We start from the raw sequence: 19122 nt of genomic DNA, 5'->3' as shown, positions 1-19122 counted from the left end.
GCGGCGCCTGCAGCCTCGGGGCGCGGGCACAAAGGGCCCTCCCGCCACGGCCCCGGCAGCGTCTGTAGCTACCCGGCACTCCCACCCTGCCGCCTCGGGGGACCCCCCAACGTCTGCCAAGCCGCTGCTGCGCTGGGACGAGGTGCCTGACGACTTTGTGGAGTGCTTCATACTGTCGGGCTACCGGCGTCTGCCGTGCACGGCCCAGGAGTGCCTAGCCTCTGTGCTGAAGCCTACCAACGAGACGCTCAACTTCTGGACGCACTTCATCCCGCTGCTGCTGTTCCTGAGCAAGTTCTGCCGTCTGTTTTTCCTGAGCGGCGGCGATGTCCCCTTCCACCACCCGTGGCTGCTGCCGCTGTGGTGCTACGCGTCGGGAGTGCTGTTGACCTTCGCCATGAGCTGCACGGCGCACGTGTTCAGCTGCCTGTCGCTGCGCCTGCGCGCGGTGTTCTTCTACCTGGACTACGCATCCATCAGCTACTACGGCTTTGGCAGCACGGTGGCCTACTACTACTACCTGCTCCCCGGCCTGAGCCTGCTGGATGCCAGGGTCATGACCCCGTACGTGCAGCAGCGCCTGGGCTGGCACGTAGACTGCACGCGCCTCATTGCTGCCTACCGCGCTTTGGTGCTGCCCGTGGCCTTTGTGCTGGCGGTGGCCTGCACGGTGGCCTGCTGCAAGAGCCGCACCGACTGGTGTGCCTACCCGTTCGCAGTGCGCACCTTCGTCTTCGTCATGCCTCTCAGCATGGCCTGCCCTATTATGCTGGAGAGCTGGCTCTTCGACCTGCGTGGCGAGAACCCCACACTCTTCGTACACTTCTACCGCCGCTACTTCTGGCTGGTGGTGGCTGCCTTCTTCAATGTGAGCAAGATCCCTGAGCGCATCCAGCCCGGCCTCTTTGACATCATAGGCCACAGCCACCAGCTCTTCCACATCTTCACTTTTCTCAGCATCTACGACCAGGTGTACTACGTGGAGGAGGGCCTCCGCCAGTTCCTCCAGGCTCCGCCAGCTGCACCCACCTTCTCGGGCACCGTGGGTTACATGCTGCTGCTAGCGGTCTGCCTGGGGCTGGTCATCAGGAAATTTCTAAACAGCTCCGAAAGCTGCAGTAAAAAGTGAGCCTCTGCCTTGGAGGAGGCTGCTGGTTCGCCCACCTGTTTGTTTGGAGTGTCTGTTGTTGCTTTTGTTGGTTTGTTTTCAAGTTTTGTTGTGTTTCCTTCTTTACTTGAGGAGGATGCTGCAAAACCATAGGTGAAAAGCTCACTGCTACCAAGGGCTCCCAGTTCATTTGGGGCATTGCAAAGCGGGGAGGTGTCAAACAGGAGGGAGATGGTCACTGGTTTTTGCTCCGGGAAATAAATTCAGATGGTGTCTGTTATATCCAGGGATTTTTCAAAGGCAGCAAATAATAAGGCAAATAAAACCCCCAAAGAGTTGGCTTTTCCCATCATCTGTGCCAGTGGTAATAGGAAGTAGCCCTCCTGAGGTCAGGTATGCAGTAATGAGGGTAAATAGACAAAATCCCTGGGTACTTCCATTTCAGTCTGAGGAATGCTTGGATTTGTCAAAAGAATGGAGCTTTGTGGGAAACAGGCACAAAGACACAAACCCAGGGCTTAACCTGCTAGAAAATGCATGGAATGTGAACACAAGTTAATTATTTCAAAATGTTTCTCAGATGTTATTTAAATAGTAATATATACAATGATTTTTCATAATTTATCAAAGCCTGTGATGTGCACTGAATTTTCTTTGTCGCATAGATTTGAATTTCGCAGCCTTCTGCATTGCATACACTTGAACTGGACATCAGGGCAAGCTGCTTGAGCATTCTCAACTACTTTTTTAAACAGTGTTTTCTGAAGGCCTATGTGTGTCATGATACAACTGTGAATTATTCGACCTTAGGGGACTCTGGTTAAACTATTGGTGAGGAGCTTGAGTGGTTTGTGTAGATCTCAGATTCCTGTTTACTTTAATGTATTCCACAGAACCCATCCTGGGTTTTTTGTTTGTTTTGTTTTTAATCTTATTTTGTTCCTTCTCTCCTTATTTAAATTGCCACTGGAATAAATGTGCCTTTTGAAGCAATGCCCAAATGACTAGTCCTCAAAAACAGTTTCTTGCATGGGGAGACCAGTAAGAATAAGCTTTTCTAATTTACTGCAGATCAAAGTTTAACATTCCATCCAGGCGGGAAGCAGGATGGTGTTGGTTTTAAGGTGTTGGTAGGACCAGAAGCAGCCTGCAGGGGTGTGCAGAGCATTTGGCTTTTCTACAAGGAGAAGCCAACCTGCAATGTGGATGCAGTTTTTAATGCAGCCATGGGGGGAGGAAGAGAGAACACTATTCTAGACCGATGCCATCTATCCTTGCTTAAAATTTAAAATGTAATATTCATGAATAAATGAGTTTTATTATGAAAAAGCAGGAAGCATATTATTGAATTGTGAGTGAAACTTTTGAGTTAAATAAGATTACTCTTGTCCAGTTAAACACTGAAGTCCCATTTGGATCCAGACGATGGAAATGATTGGTAGTCACCCTAAATCTTTGAAACATTCGTGAACATGTCTCCAAGATCCTTTCTAACAACCAGACTGGCCAGTGTTTAGACATTTCTTATAAATGCTAACCTGTAATGGAGATGTTCAATCTAGATTAACACAAACCACTAAGGTGGTTTATTTAAATACTTATCACATTTACTGGGAAGTCATTTTGGTTAAGAACCAAGTAAGTCATTGAATCAGAAGTCTTGACTTCATAGAATAACTTAGATTCATAAGGTGGATGAATGCTTTTCTCAGTACTGGTAGGCTGGCATTCCTGAAAAGATTGGTGTTTTTGTTTATGCTTTTAATCACTTCTGCATTTGTAAACAGAGGTTAGCACAGTTCCCTGGAGGAACTAATATTTTTGTATGTATGTATTCTTGTGTGTATTAATTTGCACACAAATTAAATTGATATATGTCTATATTTAATTTAGAACCTCTTGTTTGGATTATAAATAACTCTTTGCACAGTTGCTGATGAATGTCAGTGTCCTTTGTGAAATGCAAGAAAATTTCTGTTAGGTTACAGAGGCTGATAATTTAAACTTACCACAGATGTTATTCAGCTATAACTTGAGTCAGTACATATATTCAAAGACAACTGTGAATGCAAATTTATTTGCATGTCATTGCCGTCTGTTCCAGAGCCCCAAAGAATGTGAGTTAGATACTATGTTAGATAGAGAGACGGGTTGAAGAATATTTTACAGCTTCCTTATAAGTGGGACCTCCCTTTCAGAAAAAAACTTGTACAAAGACTTCTAAAGAGGATTCATGAATTTAAGAAAAAGAACTGAACCCTGAATTTGTCATTTTAAATCTTTGTTGTAGATCACCTGCGTCCATAAACAGGATTCTCTTCTTGTTCTGTGTCATTGACCTTAAGCAGAGGCCACTTAAGGATAAAATTATGCCCATATCATTTTCAGGTGGTTACGATGCATAAGCCCAGGAAGATGACACACTTTTCCTCATGAAGATTTCAGCACCCAGTGTGTCCCAGAGAGAATGAGGACTCACTTTCCTTCTCTCTTTGCATTTTCCCTTCTCCACTTTCCCTTTCCCATTCCATCTTAGATTTTATATACTACATATAATATTAACAAGAGGATATTCTAGTTGAAAACAATGGCTTCACTTCATGTTTGCAAACAGTTGCCCCATAACACTGCTTGAACCAGGGTTGATTGGTTAAAAGGTATAAGTTACTAAACTATATCAGATTTCTGTCAAGATAAATCATGGTATTTTAGAAGGAAATGTTTACTTAGAGTCTCCCCATTTGCGTAGAACTATCCAGGTTTATTCCATATTTCAGGGGTAATATGGCAATCAGAATAAAGGATCTTCAAAAGTCTACTTCGAAAAAGTATCTTGTTAATATATTTCACCCTTTGCATTTTGCCACCATCATTAAAATTCAGTTTTACTTTGTTGTGTTCAGCTGTTTGAAATATAGGACGAATTATAAATAAGAATTCGCTCCATTACCTCTATACAACCTATTTTGCCAGCAGAATTTTGAAGAATATTATGTAATACATTTCATTTCTCCTTGTTAGTCATGATCCGGCTGACATCTCAAGGAGCAGCAGCATAGAGCCGGGCCTGGGAAACGAGGGTGTTTGTCTCCAGTGCCTGTCACCCTGTGGGTTGGTGTCTGGGGCTGACTCAGACTGACTTAGTCGGCTAAAGTGGTTTCTTTCTTCCTTGCCTTCTTGCAGCTCAGGTGAAGAGGATGACCTTCCCAGAGAGAGGAAGTGAGTTCTTCAGTCATATCATGACTGGCTTGTAAAAATAAATATGATCTTTTCCACTAGCCATACACTTCTATAAATAGCCCAGGGAGAAAGTATGGGGCTACAGAGCTGGTCAGAGTGGCCTTCCCATGTTTCCATTCATAAATCCTGCCTGTAAAGTGCTTGCAGTTTAAAACCCCATTTAGCTTAATGTATCATGCAACTTTCTGGGAATCATTTTTAAGAATGTGAAATTTGGAGAGACAGGCAATTTTAATAATTTTTTTTTTCTGATTTGGTGCTGAATCTGAGGGCTAACAGCAATAGTAAACAGAACTTTTATCTTCAAACCTTTTCATAAGTTAATCTGCACCCAGCTGTAGTAGGAGACAGGTACAATAGGAGTTATCACCACATTAAGGTTTTATAGTGGGTCAAGGGGAGAGAATTAAGTTTTCAAACCTGGAATGACTGTCCTCAATTCTATTTACTAGTTTGCACAGCTGTGATGCCTGGTCAAGCACACAGACACTAATTGGAGATACACAGATACTTCAGTATACAGGTATACCTATGTGTAAGGTACTTTATTTGACTATAGTTTTTAAGTAAAGCAAAGATACACCTATCTTTGAAATTAGATTATAAATCTTAAGCGAAATGTTATCAGCCGCTTTTTATGGTTTTTATCCGCTTGTTCTTCAACTGCCTGAAGTTTGCCACTCCTGACTTCACTCTGTCAGTGTCCTTTGAGCTATGTTCATTCACTCATTCATGTAATCCCTTTAGCCATCATTGAGCAGCAAAGATCCATCCATATTGTTACAGCCGGCACCCTTTTGTCTTTTTCTGGAACTTAGAAGATCCAGAAAATCTCTCTAGCAAGGGACCAAACTCTGACCTTGAGCACAAACAGAATGTACAAAGCCACTGAGTTTGGGCCTTTCTTTCTGTTGGCATAAGTGCAATGCATAGAATCTTACTTCTGATAACATGCTAACTTTCCCCACAATCGGGTCCTCTCTTTCTTTCTTTTCTGTCTGCTCTTATGCCTATGGTTAAAAATAACTTGAAAATTTAATATACAGGCCAGGTGAGAGGCTAGTGGGCATGTGTACAGAATGGTGTTCATGCCATTATGAAGTGTGGATCATCCTAAGTGCCTAAATTGTGATGTCACTAAGTCTGAATTTCATAGACACTGTAATAAAGTAACAGATAAACAGACCTCATGTATTTGAGCCTAAATGTTTAAATCTCCAAAATTATCTAGGACGAACTGATCTTCTCTGCCCTTTGACCTCTTTAAGATCTTTGGGTTATAACTGAGAAATGGGTTTTAGAAAAAAATAAATCCGGAGGAAATCATTAAAAAGTGGCAGATAGGAAGAAAGCATGGGAAAGGGAGAGCAAGGAGGATTAGATTCAAATAGAAAGGGAAAGCAAATTCAGCCGTGCACTGTTTGCCTGAGTTTTAAATTTTGTCCCTAGAAAAGCTTATGAATTCCCAGGGGGTTAGTGTTCAAATAGGTAGGCAAGGAATTCTGTTTGTCAGCTTAACCACATCCTCTAGCTTTTGACCTGAGCACTGGTGCCCGGGTATATTATGAGTAGTGTATTTATCCCCTGGATGAATGTCTTTAATTTTTTATAAAATTAGGGCTAGGCAAAAAGGCATTAGGGGATAGCGCTAGAAAACTGTAAATCAACCTTTAGAAACTTCTTGAAGGATTGCTGCTATTCTCTGACATATATCTCCAGACAAAAAGCGAACAAGCCTAGACAGAAAAAGGAACCATTAAGTGGTTGGCACTGAGTACCACTGTCTCCCTCTGTGAGGCCACACCTTCCTGTCAAAATTTTGACTTCTTCAGTATTAGGAAATAATTGTTTCTTAATTGTGAAAATGGATTATCAGTTCTTCTTGGTCACTATTCCAAAAAGCTAATACAAATTTCTGTTGTGATTGCTATTATTAAAAAAAAAAAAAAGGACAAATGCATTTTTAGGTTGCAGATTTCTAACCAGTTTTCAGGCTTTTTTGGTTTTAGAACAGCTCCTCAAGCATCTGTGAGCAAGTTGCAAAATTGGAGTGTTTGTTTATAGGCCAAGGGCCAAGAACCCCCATTTAGCTATCAATTGGGGCAGGGTGTAACTTTTGAAAGCCCTGAACACACACCTCTATGCAACAATATGCTCACTTATTTACTATCTAACTCAGTGGAAAAACAGTCATTGCCAGGAGCTTTTGCAAATGTTCCCCCCATGTATTGCGCTCCTCAATGTAACGCGTGAGCTTTAATGCTTTCTGTTCTTGAACCACCTCTGGAAGCTATTCCAAACATGGCATTTCTCAAGGAAAATTTCCTGAATGTGCAAAATTATTCTCTAATGTGTAAAAGTGACAAGCCACCTTTTCTCATGCCTTACAACTCCACCCGAACGCAATAAGCATGAAAGGCCAAGGGGTGAGGAGGGGGTGTCTTCAAGTGGTTATTTAGCCTTGCCATAGAGATGATCCTGCCCCTGACACTAACCTCAGCACTGAGATAGGACACCGTGTAAATAAACCCTTGTTCTTTAGGTGAAGGACAGGGACACAATTTCATTTCTTAGTTAGAAAGCAAAATCTGTTTTTAATACCCTAGATGCAAAACAAAGACAATTCATTCGTGGGGAAAATTTTTTTAAAGAGAAGTATTTTAATTTTATATTTAAAAAATGTATAATAGCAATTCGTTTGTAAGAAAGGCCTTCACACATAGATGAGAACCAGTGCTTTTTGGCAAGACTCATCTTTGTCCTGGGAGTTTAATCACCTGGAGCTCTTACCCAAATGATAAAGACCTAGCGGGTCTTTAAAAATGTAAATAATGTATAGTTTAAAGAAGGATAAATTTCATTCTTAACAGAAGAAAATACATGTTTTCTTCTTTTTAGATAACTTCTCGGTGTGTACCAAGGTAAAATGTAAACGTGTTTTTAAAATTCTGGTTAGAAACTTTATTAAATTTATTCTCCCAGCATAGCTTAGCCCAGGAGGTCTATTTTTCCACCAGATTGGTTTTCTTTTCTGGAGGCTATGAACAAAATTATTCTAATGAAGCAACCGAGTACCAAGACAATAAAGAAGTGAGGCACATTTTACTTTGATGAGGGTATAAGCAGAGTGAATAACATTGCCAGTAAAATGTACCTCCCTGGACACTGTCCCTTGTTTCTTCAGAGTGGAAAGAACAACAAAGCCCAGGCCATTGCTACATGGACCCAGAAAATGCTTTCTGTGTTTCAGGGCTGGGGGAGGATTCTGTGGCTGGTTTTTATCTGCATAAAGCATGTGGTAGCTCTGAACTCTCATCCTTTAGCCTTCTCCTAGACCATTTCTGCCATCTTGGATGCCTTTACTTTCCACAAATCCAGCCTTGAAGACCGGGGTTTCTACAAAGATTCTATGTGTATTTAGGCCTTCTCCTACCATCTGCCTTAGGAGATTCATCCATTTTTAAACTAAGCATTTGAATATGATGACTTATCTTCAGATTTGCAAGAATGTACACACAGTAGGTCTCCTTTTGCAGTAAAGGGCATTCCTTGAAGGTGGATGCTTATTTTTTTCCTCAGGTCAGAATCAGAGGGAGCATTCAACAGTGATCAAATAGAAACTTCCTTGTTCCTTTGTTGTTTGTTTTTTTTTTTCCTTTATTTAATGGTCATAATGGAGGGAGAAGAGGGGATTAAAGAGTAATGAAGGCATAAAGAAAGTCGTTTTACCCGCTGCTTGCTAAATTAATTTTTAGACTATCCAGACTCTATTCCTTACTTACGTCCTAAAGAACTGTCTTTAGCTACCTAGAGAAGCGTTCTCAGGAGATGTGACCTTCTAGACATGGACTACAATGTGGTTTCCAATAAATAGTATATTCTGACAGAAAAGCGTTACTTAATGTTCTAGTACGTCATAAACAAAATCATCTATTGAAATAGATAACACTTTGGCCAGTTCTGTGCATGTAACTGAACAAAATTGTGATTCTTTCTTGTTATGTAGTTTGCTATGATTTTGGTTTTCTGAGACAATTGTTCCCTACAGTCTTGAATATGAAATTCCATATAAATAATATAACTATGCATTTTTTGCTGAAAAACAATTGTGTGAAATGAGAATAAATTATTTGTAAGCGCATTTGTACGCGTCTGTGCATGTTTACCATTCAGCAAAATACACCTGAATTAACAGGAAAATATGTGTAACACTAATAAATATGGTATGAATAAGAAACAAACATTACCTTTTTTAGAAAAATCAGCAGGCAAAAGGGATGAGTCTAAGTTTGTCTTGGATAAGCACCCTTAGTAAATTACTTTTTATATGATAATATTATTAATAGTTAAATGAAAAAAAGTTCATGAGTTTCTTTGAAACCATATCGTCTAAGAAAATAACATGATCCGAGTTATGAAACTTTTCCTTACACTTTCTTATCTTTCAAGGACTTAAGTGGTCCGTGGGCTTCTGTGCAATACAGCTTGTCCCAAAACCTTGGTGATATGTGTGATTTTACAGTTATCTCAGCCCCAAATAACCCCAGCAAGGGCGATCTAACTTCAGTTCTTATGGGGGAGGATTCTGTGGCTGATTTTTATATACCCCCCCATAAGACCACCACATGCTTTATGCAGACAACCAGCCACAGAATCCTCCCCCATAAGAACTGAAGTTGGATCTCCCTTGCTGGGGTTATTTGGGATAGAGATACTATAAAATCACACACATTACCAAGGTTTAAAAAGTTATTTTTTTTGTTGTTGTTGTTTTAGTTAGAGGTTTTTAGCTATCAGGAACAGAAAACTTTACTGACAATGAATCAAGAAAGGGTTTACAGGAGGGACCTTGGAGAATTCGTACAGGGCACAGAGCTGACCACCATGCTTCAGGATGGGTAGTGGGCAGAGCAGTCCCAGAGGTTCCAGCCAAGAACTCTGGCCTCTCTGGGGTATGGCTAGCCAGAGATAGCCAGAGATAGCCAGCTAGCATGAGATAAGCCAGCTTCAGGGCACTGCCACGAGATAAGCCAGCTTCAGCTATTCTCTGGCCCTGTTGTATCTGCCCCCAATTCAGATTCCTGGGAAAGAGTATTTGATTGGCCTACCTTAAGTCACACGGACTCTTCTGGAGACAAGATACAGGTGCCTGTGATTAAGCCCCTTTGCAGAACCAGACAGAGCCCATAGGAAAGGATGATGGGCAGACAAAAACAACAGCTGTGCACTTCATCCATCTCATTGACTGGTACACAGGCACACCACTGTATTCTCCACTGCTGAAGAGTGTGAGGATAGGATCATGGGAAATTAAGGGTTTGGGCTATGTGTGTTGTTTATAGCATTTTTCCAAGCCAAGTGTCCTGCCAGTGTGGGGCCCCTGTCAAAACTCTGGAGTGTCTAGTTCCAGGAGGTAGGAGAGAAACTGCTAACAGCCCAAAATGATAGCAACCACAGCCCAGCGCCTGACTGGATAGCACACACACCCCTTTCCATATATGCTCTCCTTAACGCAAGGCAACTATTACTTGATAGGACAATATAAATGTGCCTGCCCTGTTCCCAAAGATAACTCAAAAGACCTCACTTAGAACTGCAGCCAGCTCCCGGCACCCAGGATCTCCATGGAATGTGAATCACCCTCATTCAGTTCAGGATGTGGCTGAATAAGGCATTGGCCACCTCCCAACTCACTGTACAATGGCAAAGAAGTAGATTGCTAAGAGACAAATGTCTACACAAAATAGCATCCGCCTCTAAGAGCATACTGTGCCACCAATACGTGACAGCCATTACTTCTTATGGTCTGAGAAGGAAAAGCCTTCACAAGCTGGTGGTGGAATGAGCTCCCCAGGTTCTGTGTGATGGGAGGATCTCTGTCTATCTTGCTCCAGGGCCACTTCTGACAGGGCCACTCCATTCTGGCAGCCTCATATCTCTTGGGCCTATGCCAAACATCTGCTTATTAGCTTCAGGATCCATTTCCCCATCCTTCACCTCACCTCCTCTGTATCAGAGCTGATCCTAAGCTCCCTTGCCCTCTGGCTTTTTGTTAGGTCCTGCCAAGGGGAAAAATAGTAGAATATTAGATTAGAAGAAAGGGAGTCAGAGGCAGGTATTTTCCCCTCCTTTCCTCCTAATTCTTCCTGGTTTTGTCTGGAATCCTCAGCCCTGTGTTGCCGTTAGCTGTCACAGTGTAGCCCTGAGAAAAGACAAGATCAGAATAAAGCCAGCACATGGAGTGAGGCCAAAGAGAGTAACTCACAAAGGAAGCCTTGATCAATCTACACCTGAAGCCTACATACCACCATTGGGCTCCTTATATGACCCAATAGATTTCCTTCATGTTATGATTGAGTTTAAGTTGAGTTTACTGCTTGCAATCAGAAGTTTTTTTACAGATCCATAAGTTTTGCTAACCTCCCAGCCATGTATAATAGGACTTGCAGAGTCCCCATCCCACCTTGACTCAGTCAGCCCCACATCATAGGATCTACCTCTTAAGTATTTGTTATGTTTCGTTTTTAAATACACATATCCTGTTTGAGAACTCAATGCCACCCAGTGACCCTAATGTAATGCCTGAGGAGCTTCCTCTCCTATTCTCCACTGCAGATATTGTAAATCTCTCACCGTACCACACTCATCCTCTCCTCAAACCTCTGATCCTACCACTTCTCACCTTTTCAGGAACCACACTCTACCCATCACACATTGTTCCCCTGTATGCTCAACTACTTCTACTCAATAGGATTCCTCCCACGAGAATTTAAAAATGTACTACTATTCTCTCCCATCTTCTAAAATGAGAACTTCACCCTCTCCCTCACTCCAGCAACCACCCCCTCTCTCTCTCCTTCCCAGCCAGGGTTGATGCAAGAGTGGTGCACACTGTTTTCCTACCTCCCACGCTCTCCTTCACCCACTGCATTCTGGCTTCATTAAGCTCACAAGAATGACTCTTGTAAGATTTCCAACAACCTCCTTGTTGATAGAAATGTCTTCTTCTTAGGTCCTCTTTTCCATTCCCTTCTCCCTGAAACACTCTTCCCTTGGCCTCTGTGACTCTGTCCTGCTGTTTTACAATCTTTCTTGACTTATCTTCCCCTATTCATTCCTGCCATTACTTTTCTGCGACTGAGAGTACAGACCATCTCCATTAGCATAATTGAAGGACTTGGTCAGCAGCTTCCTGCCAGGTTTCCTGTCCAAAGCAGAGGCACTGTAATTCTCATTCAGAAAACTCAACTTTAAGTCTACTCCTCCAATCATTCCAGTGAGTTTGTAAGACAGTCAATGGCTACTGATAAATCCCCTTCAGCACCAATCAGCTTGAGATTATGTTGTCTGAAATTGTTCCCAAATTGATACACCAGGTAGGAAAGAATGGCGATGGAGAACGCTGGAAATGGGAAGCCACAGCTCTGTATCCCCCAGGCCGACCATTGGCAAGTCGTCTCTTAGCTCTCTGATTTTTAACCTTTACTTTTCCTTAGCAATACAAAGTGGATTCTGGATCAGGCAGCATCTTAAGAGAGTTTGGTTCTATTTCAAAACAAACAAACAGAAAAGGAGCATTAGAAAGAGACTTACCTAGGAAATTTTTTTCCTTAATGTTTACCGAAAGTGGGTGATGAGAGACATAATACAGATAGTTAGGATATGTGCTAAGTCAAAGAACCTAAAATAACAAATCTCATATACAACAAATGGCATTCTCATATATCAACATAGTTTATAAAATGTAAATACAAAGATTCACTCTCTAATAACCAAAAATCCATTAAACATAAAGAGTATACAGAACTCTAACACTGGCTAAGAATTCTATGAGTCTTTGGTCTAAAAAATTAACCATAGTTCTCCATCCCAGCAGAGAGAGGTCAAAAAGTCAAGATTTCAGCAGGTGCTTGGTTTTCTTTTTCCTGGGACAAAGGTGATTATCCCTATGAAACATTCCCTTGCTTTTGCTAGTAGTGCTCTGGATTTTTTCCGGGAGAGGATTTCTATCACTGAACTTTAAAGGGACTGTTCTCCTAAAGGCCTTAGGTGAGCACACGACTCAAGGTAGGCACACAAACCCAGAGTTTCTTTCAGTTCTGTACCTTTCATGATCTTGCCGACACAAGTCTTCATGCAATTCTCTGAACAACTCCATAGCCATTCAATAAATTTTTTTTCTCTTTTGTTTATTTTTCCCTCTTAAGTTAGTAAGAGGATTGCCATTTCCTGCGATAAAACAATACCGAGGATTTCCACTTCCCAAAATGGTGTGTAAGGAGCTTGGAAGTTGTTGCCCCATCTTAACAAGTAGAAAGCTGAACCAAAAAATCAACACCTCTTCATAGAGCCATCAGAGAAATGAGGTCAAAGGGCAAATTGCTGCCCTGGAAATTGGAGAGACAAACAAGTGGATACAGAGACTCACAACTTACCAGAGCAGGAACCAGGACACAGTTCCTTTTACCCAGTATATCATGTTTACTTTCCACTAAAAAATTACAAGCCTTACTAAAAGGCAAAAATGCAGTTTGAGGAGACAGAACAAGTATCAGAACAGACTCATATATGGCAGGAATGTTGGAATTATCAGACTTGAAATTTAAAACAATTATGCTAGGGGTTCTAATAGAAAAAGTAGACAACATGAAAGAATGAATAGTTAATGCACACAGAGATGAAAATTCTAAGACAGAAGTACACGTGTAAGTGCTAGAAATAAAGAATGTTGTGACAGAAAGGAAGGCTGCTTTTCATGGGCTCATTAGCATACGGTCATTGCAGGATAAAGGATCAGTGAGGTTGAAGATACATCAATAGAAACTACCAAAACTGGCTCAGCACCCGTAGCACAGTGGTTATAGTGCTAGCCATATGCACCGAGGCTGGCTGGTTCGAAGCCACAGCCAGCTAAACAACAATGACAACCACAACAAAAAAATAGTCAGGCATTTCGGCAGGTGCCTGTAGTCCTAGCTACTTGGGAGGCTGAGGCAAGAGAATTGCTTAAGCCCAAGAGTTGGAGGTTGCTGTGAGCTGTGATGCCACAGCACGGCACTCTACCTATGGGGACATAGTGACACTCTGTCTCCAAAAATAAAAAAGAAAGAAAGAAACTACCCAAACTGAAAAACAGAGAGAAAAAAAGACTTGGGGGGAAACCAAAAGGAAATATTTAAGAACTATAGTACAATTACAACACCTATAACAGGCTCAGTGGGAATATAAGAAGCATAAGAAAGGCAGAAAAAAAAATAGTAACTAATACACTGCTCACTCAAAATCTGCAGCTTGAAGGGAAGTTTCACATGCAGACATGACACGACTTTTGAATCACTTATAATTTCTTTCTCTCCTCTCAAAGCCTACTATCAGTTTCTCACTGCCAAAATTTTTTTCTTAAGAACTGAAAAAAATTCCTACAAGAAAGTGAAGATTTAGGTGGCGCCCATAGCTCAGTGGGCAGGGCTCCAGCCACATACATAGAGACTGGTGGGTTCGACCTCAGTCCAGGCCAGCTAAAGCAATAATGACTACTGCAACAACAATGAAAAAATAGCTGGGGATTGTGGTGGGTGCCTTGGCTACTTGGAGGCTGAGGCAAGAGAATTGTGTCAGCCCAAGAGTTTAAGGTTACTGTGAGCTGTGACACCCCAGCACTCTACCGAGGGCAACATAGTGAGACTCTGTCTAAAAAAAAAAAGAAGGCGGCACATGTGGGTCAAAGGAGTGGGGCACTGGCTCCATATGCTGGAGGTGGTGGGTTCAAACACAGCCCTTAAGGAATCTGGTTACCATTGCAACTTATAAATAGATTTTTTAAAATCACAGTATTAATAAGAGAAGTCCCACATCCTGCCTACTCACATACTTTCTTCCCTTCCTCCTTTAACCTTTGCAAAAATACATATGGAAAATGGAAAGGTAGGGAGAAGTCATGTGAACATTTATCAGGACAAAATGTAATTCTCCAAGAGCCACATGATTGAAGATGATCTGAGTGAAGCTGATAAGCTGTTTTACCCCAGCTCTTCCTACTTCAGCAGTTGACTATATTAGTTCATCCTTACTCCACTATAAATCTATTTTGATGGTAGAATCTATAAATATCAGTTTAAAGTTCTTTCATATCCTTATTTTAGCTACACAGAAATGTCAAAATACAAAAAGTAGGTTTAAGGAAATAACTATTTCTATAGAAATACATATATAATACACCAACTATAAAGAGATAATAATAATCATGTCCTGGTTTTCTTCTGCTATTGTTGTTTTTGATTTTTTGTTTGTTTTTGATTGTGGCATTTTCTTATTGTCAATTTTGGCTCCTAGAAAAAGGGTCAAAGATGGCCGATGTGAAATCCTGCCAGAAGATCTTCGTTTTGACTTCTGATGTTACTTATCCCTTGCCAAATGTAAAGCTTGTTAACATGAGGATGCCAATTTATCCCGTAGCATATAAGAGAATACAGAGCAAGTGGTATAAATCAAGGTGGCTCCCCATGAAATCTGGCTAAAATGAATTTGAAGAGAAGGGTGAAAAAGAAAGAGCGTTTTTTCTTATCATCAAGCGGCAATTCTATTGCCTTCTTCCCACCCAACTGTTTTACAAAATCATTTTATCCCTCAAGGCCATCATCATTTGCGCTATTGTGGCAAGGGAGCTGTCCTGGAAAGGTGAGTCACAGCTCCTGTGACTCAGACTCAAATATGGTAAAGATGAGGTTCTTTTGGCGACATCCATATCTCAGTGGGTAGGCTGCCCCACCCCATACACCGAGGTCTGGCAGGTTGGACCCTGACCCACCACTAGCTAAACAACAATGACAATTGCAACCAAGGAAAAAAAATAGGTTTGCATTGTGGTGGGTGCCTGTAGGCCCAGCTACTTGGGAGGCCCAGGAAAGAGTTGGAGGTTGCTTTGATACCACAGCACTCTCTACAGGGTGAGGTAATGACACTCTGTCTAAAAAAAAAAAGAAAAAAGGGAGGTGCCTGTGGCTCAGTGAGTAGGGCTCTGGCCCCATATACCAAGGATGGCGGGTTCAAACCTGGCCCCCCCAAACTGCAAAAAAAAAAAAAAAGAAAGAAAAATAGCTGGGTGTTGTGGTGGGTGCCTGTAGTCCCAGCTACTCGGGAGGTTGAGACAAGAGAATCGCCTAAGCCGATGAGCTGGAGGTTGCTGTGAGCTGTGACGCCATGGCACTCTACCCAGGGCAACAAAGACTCTGTCTCTAAAAAAAAAAAAAAAAGATGAAGTTATCTCTTTTTTCTTTAGTGTAACAAAATGGGGTTTGTCATATGAATACAGGGTACCCTTTAAAAAATAACTTTGCCTCCCATCTTCGCTGTCCAGTTCCATCTGCCAATTTGCTGTGACACTTGGTTCTCCGCCCCGCCCCCCAACACACACACTCAATCCGGACTCAGGAACTCCCTGGTCACTGAGAGATGATCCCAGATTGTAAAGTTTCCCAGAAAGGCCCCCTTCAGAGCCAGGAAAGACAGCGCACAGGGGAAATGGACGGGGACAGGGAAGTGGCTTTAGCTGGACTCCTGGGGGCTGATGCGGGCGTGGGGGGAACTTTCTGAGCAGCCGGACAGAGGCTGGTGTTTTCTAGGCTGGGAGGGGTCACATGGTCCGGGGTTGGCAGCTCCGGTCAGGCGAAGTGGCAGCAGCTCCTCTGAGCCCGTGGGTCCGGGTCAGGCAGATCGGACTGGACTGGGTGCGGGCGGCGGGGGCGGCGGGGTCAGCCCGGGCCTCGGGGAGGCCGGCTGGGAGGGGCGCTGCGTCCTGAGCTGGGCAGCGGGGTCAGGCGAGGCCTCCAGCCCGCAGCGGAGAGCACTGCTGGGGGCCACCTCTGGGGACCTGCACCGCCTCTTCTTCCTTGGGCAGACCTGGACCGGATTTGACTTTTTGGGCCATTATTCTATAGTCTGTCACCTTAGGCAAGCAACTCGGCCCCTCAGCTCCCGTTTCCTCATCTGTAAAATGGAGTTGGACATACTTCCTACTTCATAGTAGTCTGAGGATGCAATGGATTGATGCAAAACAATTTCGCTGGGCGCCTGGTGAATGGTAACTGTTCAGTACTCTTCGCTAGTGTTTCATCAGCTCAGACTCTCAAGAACCTAACACACCGGGTCCATGAGGCTCCCAGGGGCCTGTGTGCAGGAATTGAATTAAGACTTCTTCCCTTGATGGGTTCAACAGAAATATAATGCAGACCAGATTGTATCTTTTTCCTTTTTAAGAGCCACATTAACAGGGTAAAAAAAAAATCAGGTAAATTAATTTTAGTGATTGTTTTATTTAACCCACTGTATCCAAAATGCTATCATTTCAGTATGTGACACTAGCCACATTCCAAGAGGGTCAATCTCCCCTATGCTAGACAGCACAGCTCTAGATAGGTCTATGTCTGACAGAATCCTTCTCCCCGTGTGGATTTCTTTCAGGTGCCACCACCACCTCGCACCATTTATTGATCTGAAGTCGCTACCCCTGCCCCTCGCCTTCACACACACATGCATTCACCGTGGCTTCACTGTTTTACTTCCTCTGTCCTTTTATCACCACGTCCAATCCCGTGTGTATTGTTCCTCTGTCTCCATTAGAACCTAAACTCTCAGGCTGCAAAGTGGGCTCCTTAGCACCCACTACAGTACCTGGCGCATTGGAGGCACTCGAGTGTATTTGTTGAGTGCCTGGGTTAATGAATTAACAAATTTTTTTTTTTTTTTTTTTGAGACAGAGCCTCAAGCTATCCCCCTGGGTAGAGTGCCATGGCATCGCAGCTCACAGCAACCTCCAACTCCTGGGCTCAAGCGAGTCTCCTGCCTCAGCCTCCCAGGTAGCTGGGACTACAGGCGCCCGCCACAACGCCCGGCCATTTTTTGGTTGCAGCCATCATTGTTGTTTGGGGGGCCCGGGCTGGGGATTCGAACCCGCCACCTTAGGTGTATGTGGCTGGCGCCTTAGCCACTTGAGCCACAGGCGCGAGCCAACAAATAAATTAATTACCAAGTGTGGTAGTCCTTGGCAAAAACAGGCTTGATATACTACTGTCCTAGCTTCTAAAAACGAAAACTCCAAACAAGAGGAAGAGGCAGTTTCCTTTTCTATTTATGCCAATACTACCCCAGGAACAGCTAAAACCAATGCATCGGAAAGTATGCTTTACTTTCTCTGCATGCTTCTGAGGAAAGTAAGTCGTTTTGCTTTCTGAAAGGTGGACAAAATTAGAAGAATTGATATTTGTATATTTTCTGGGATACTAAAATCTCAAGCTCTTATTAATAACGGTGATATAAAGAAGTGGGACAGATTTGTCTCAAACCTTAACGTGAAACTTTCAGTTGACACTGGAAATCAATTACTGGCAATGATAAGGCATGTATTTACTAAAGGTAACTTTGTTCCATTGCTTGCCAAAAATAGAACCACACAGCATCACATCTACCTCTCTCCCCACAGAACTACCCAGTTTGATCAAAAAGGTATTTCAGCACTGTGAAATACTAAGATTGTATTAGAACCATACAAAGGATGCAAAATACTCACAGGGATATGAAAACAGTCTTCTATAAACTTGATGATTAATCAAGCAATAGATTTGGCTGCTACCTTTATGCCTTGGTTTATAAACTTGACTCTCCCACCTGCGATAAGTAGTAGATGTTTTTCAACAGCCATTTATTCACTTTATAGATTATCTGAATTGGATGCTAATTCAAAGACTTAAGATTTTTAAAAATTATCGATAGCTTTGAAAACAAAGTTTAATATAAAAAAAATTAAACTGAGACTTGGCACCTATAGCACAGTGCTTATGATGCCAGCCACATACATCAAGGCTAGAGGGTTTGAACCCGGCCTGGGCCAGCTAAACACAATGACAACTGCAACCAAAAAATAGCCCAGCATTGTGGTGGGCACCTGTAGTCCCAGCTACTTGGGAGGCTGAGGCAAGAGAATCACTTAAGCCCGAGAGTTTGAGGTTGCTGGGAGCTCTAATACCACGGCACTCTACCAAGGGTGACATAGTGACTATCTCAAAAAAAAAAAAATTAAATTGAGTTCAAATGGTGAAGAACTGGTTAAGTATGTATGGGTTAATCTCACTAAAAATGAAAGAAAATAGATGGCCTAGCAGTAGCGTGTGTATATGTGCTGTGTTTACATCATTTAACAATATTCTTGATAAAACTAAACATTTGGACTATGGGTCAATAACAACAGTTAAAACCTGTTTCTGTGCAAGCAATACAATTACAGCAATAAATGTTTGTGGTCCCAGTTCTAACAGATTCATTCAATGTTACGAGATGATTAGTAAAATAGAGGTTGCCAAGCCTGGGTGCACAGCTGAATTACCTAGGGAGCTTTACAGTGGAGCTGATTCCCAGGCTGTATCTGTTGGAGCTCTGGAACCTGTAGTTAGAAAATTGCTCTTGGTGACTCCAGTGATCCGCCAGTGATCAGACAGAATCTGTGCCACAGAACTGTCCAAGTGTGACCAGAGGCAGATTCACAGAATGCCAGCGGCTCAGCAGCGGCTCAGTTTGCAGGGCCTCCCATTTGCATGAATCTCTTCCAAAGCACTGTATCTAATTTTACATTTGTAATTTTGTATTCCTTTTTTTTAAAGAGGGGCACTCAAATTGTAAAGGGTTTAGTCTCCTCAAAACCTACATCTGCTCCTGGCCATAAACTGTGCTATAGTCAGAAAACTGTAGTTACCAGGCAGATCCAGCCCTCTGACTGTTTTTGC

General features: G+C 42.5%; 1 protein-coding gene across 1 annotated transcript; it reads left to right on the top strand.

Moving 5' to 3' along the window:
- The first annotated feature begins 6 nt into the window (after window positions 1–6).
- PAQR9 (progestin and adipoQ receptor family member 9) lies at window positions 7–2109 on the top strand. Its single transcript, XM_003789518.2, has one exon. The coding sequence runs from the start codon at window positions 398–400 to the stop codon at window positions 1127–1129; it is 732 nt and encodes a 243-aa protein (XP_003789566.2). The 5' UTR covers window positions 7–397; the 3' UTR covers window positions 1130–2109.
- Window positions 2110–19122: the final 17013 nt, after the last annotated feature.

This window comes from Otolemur garnettii, unplaced genomic scaffold, assembly GCF_000181295.1.
Source record: "Otolemur garnettii isolate 467f Iridium unplaced genomic scaffold, OtoGar3 scaffold00032, whole genome shotgun sequence".
Lineage (NCBI taxonomy): Eukaryota > Metazoa > Chordata > Mammalia > Primates > Galagidae > Otolemur > Otolemur garnettii.
Note: the sequence above shows the minus strand (reverse complement) of the source record. Positions and strands in the feature narration are given on the sequence as shown.

Bases quoted from the DNA above. Each gene is read 5' to 3' on its own strand.
- PAQR9 (XM_003789518.2), top strand. From the start codon at position 398: ATGAGCTGCACGGCGCACGTGTTCAGCTGCCTGTCGCTGCGCCTGCGC.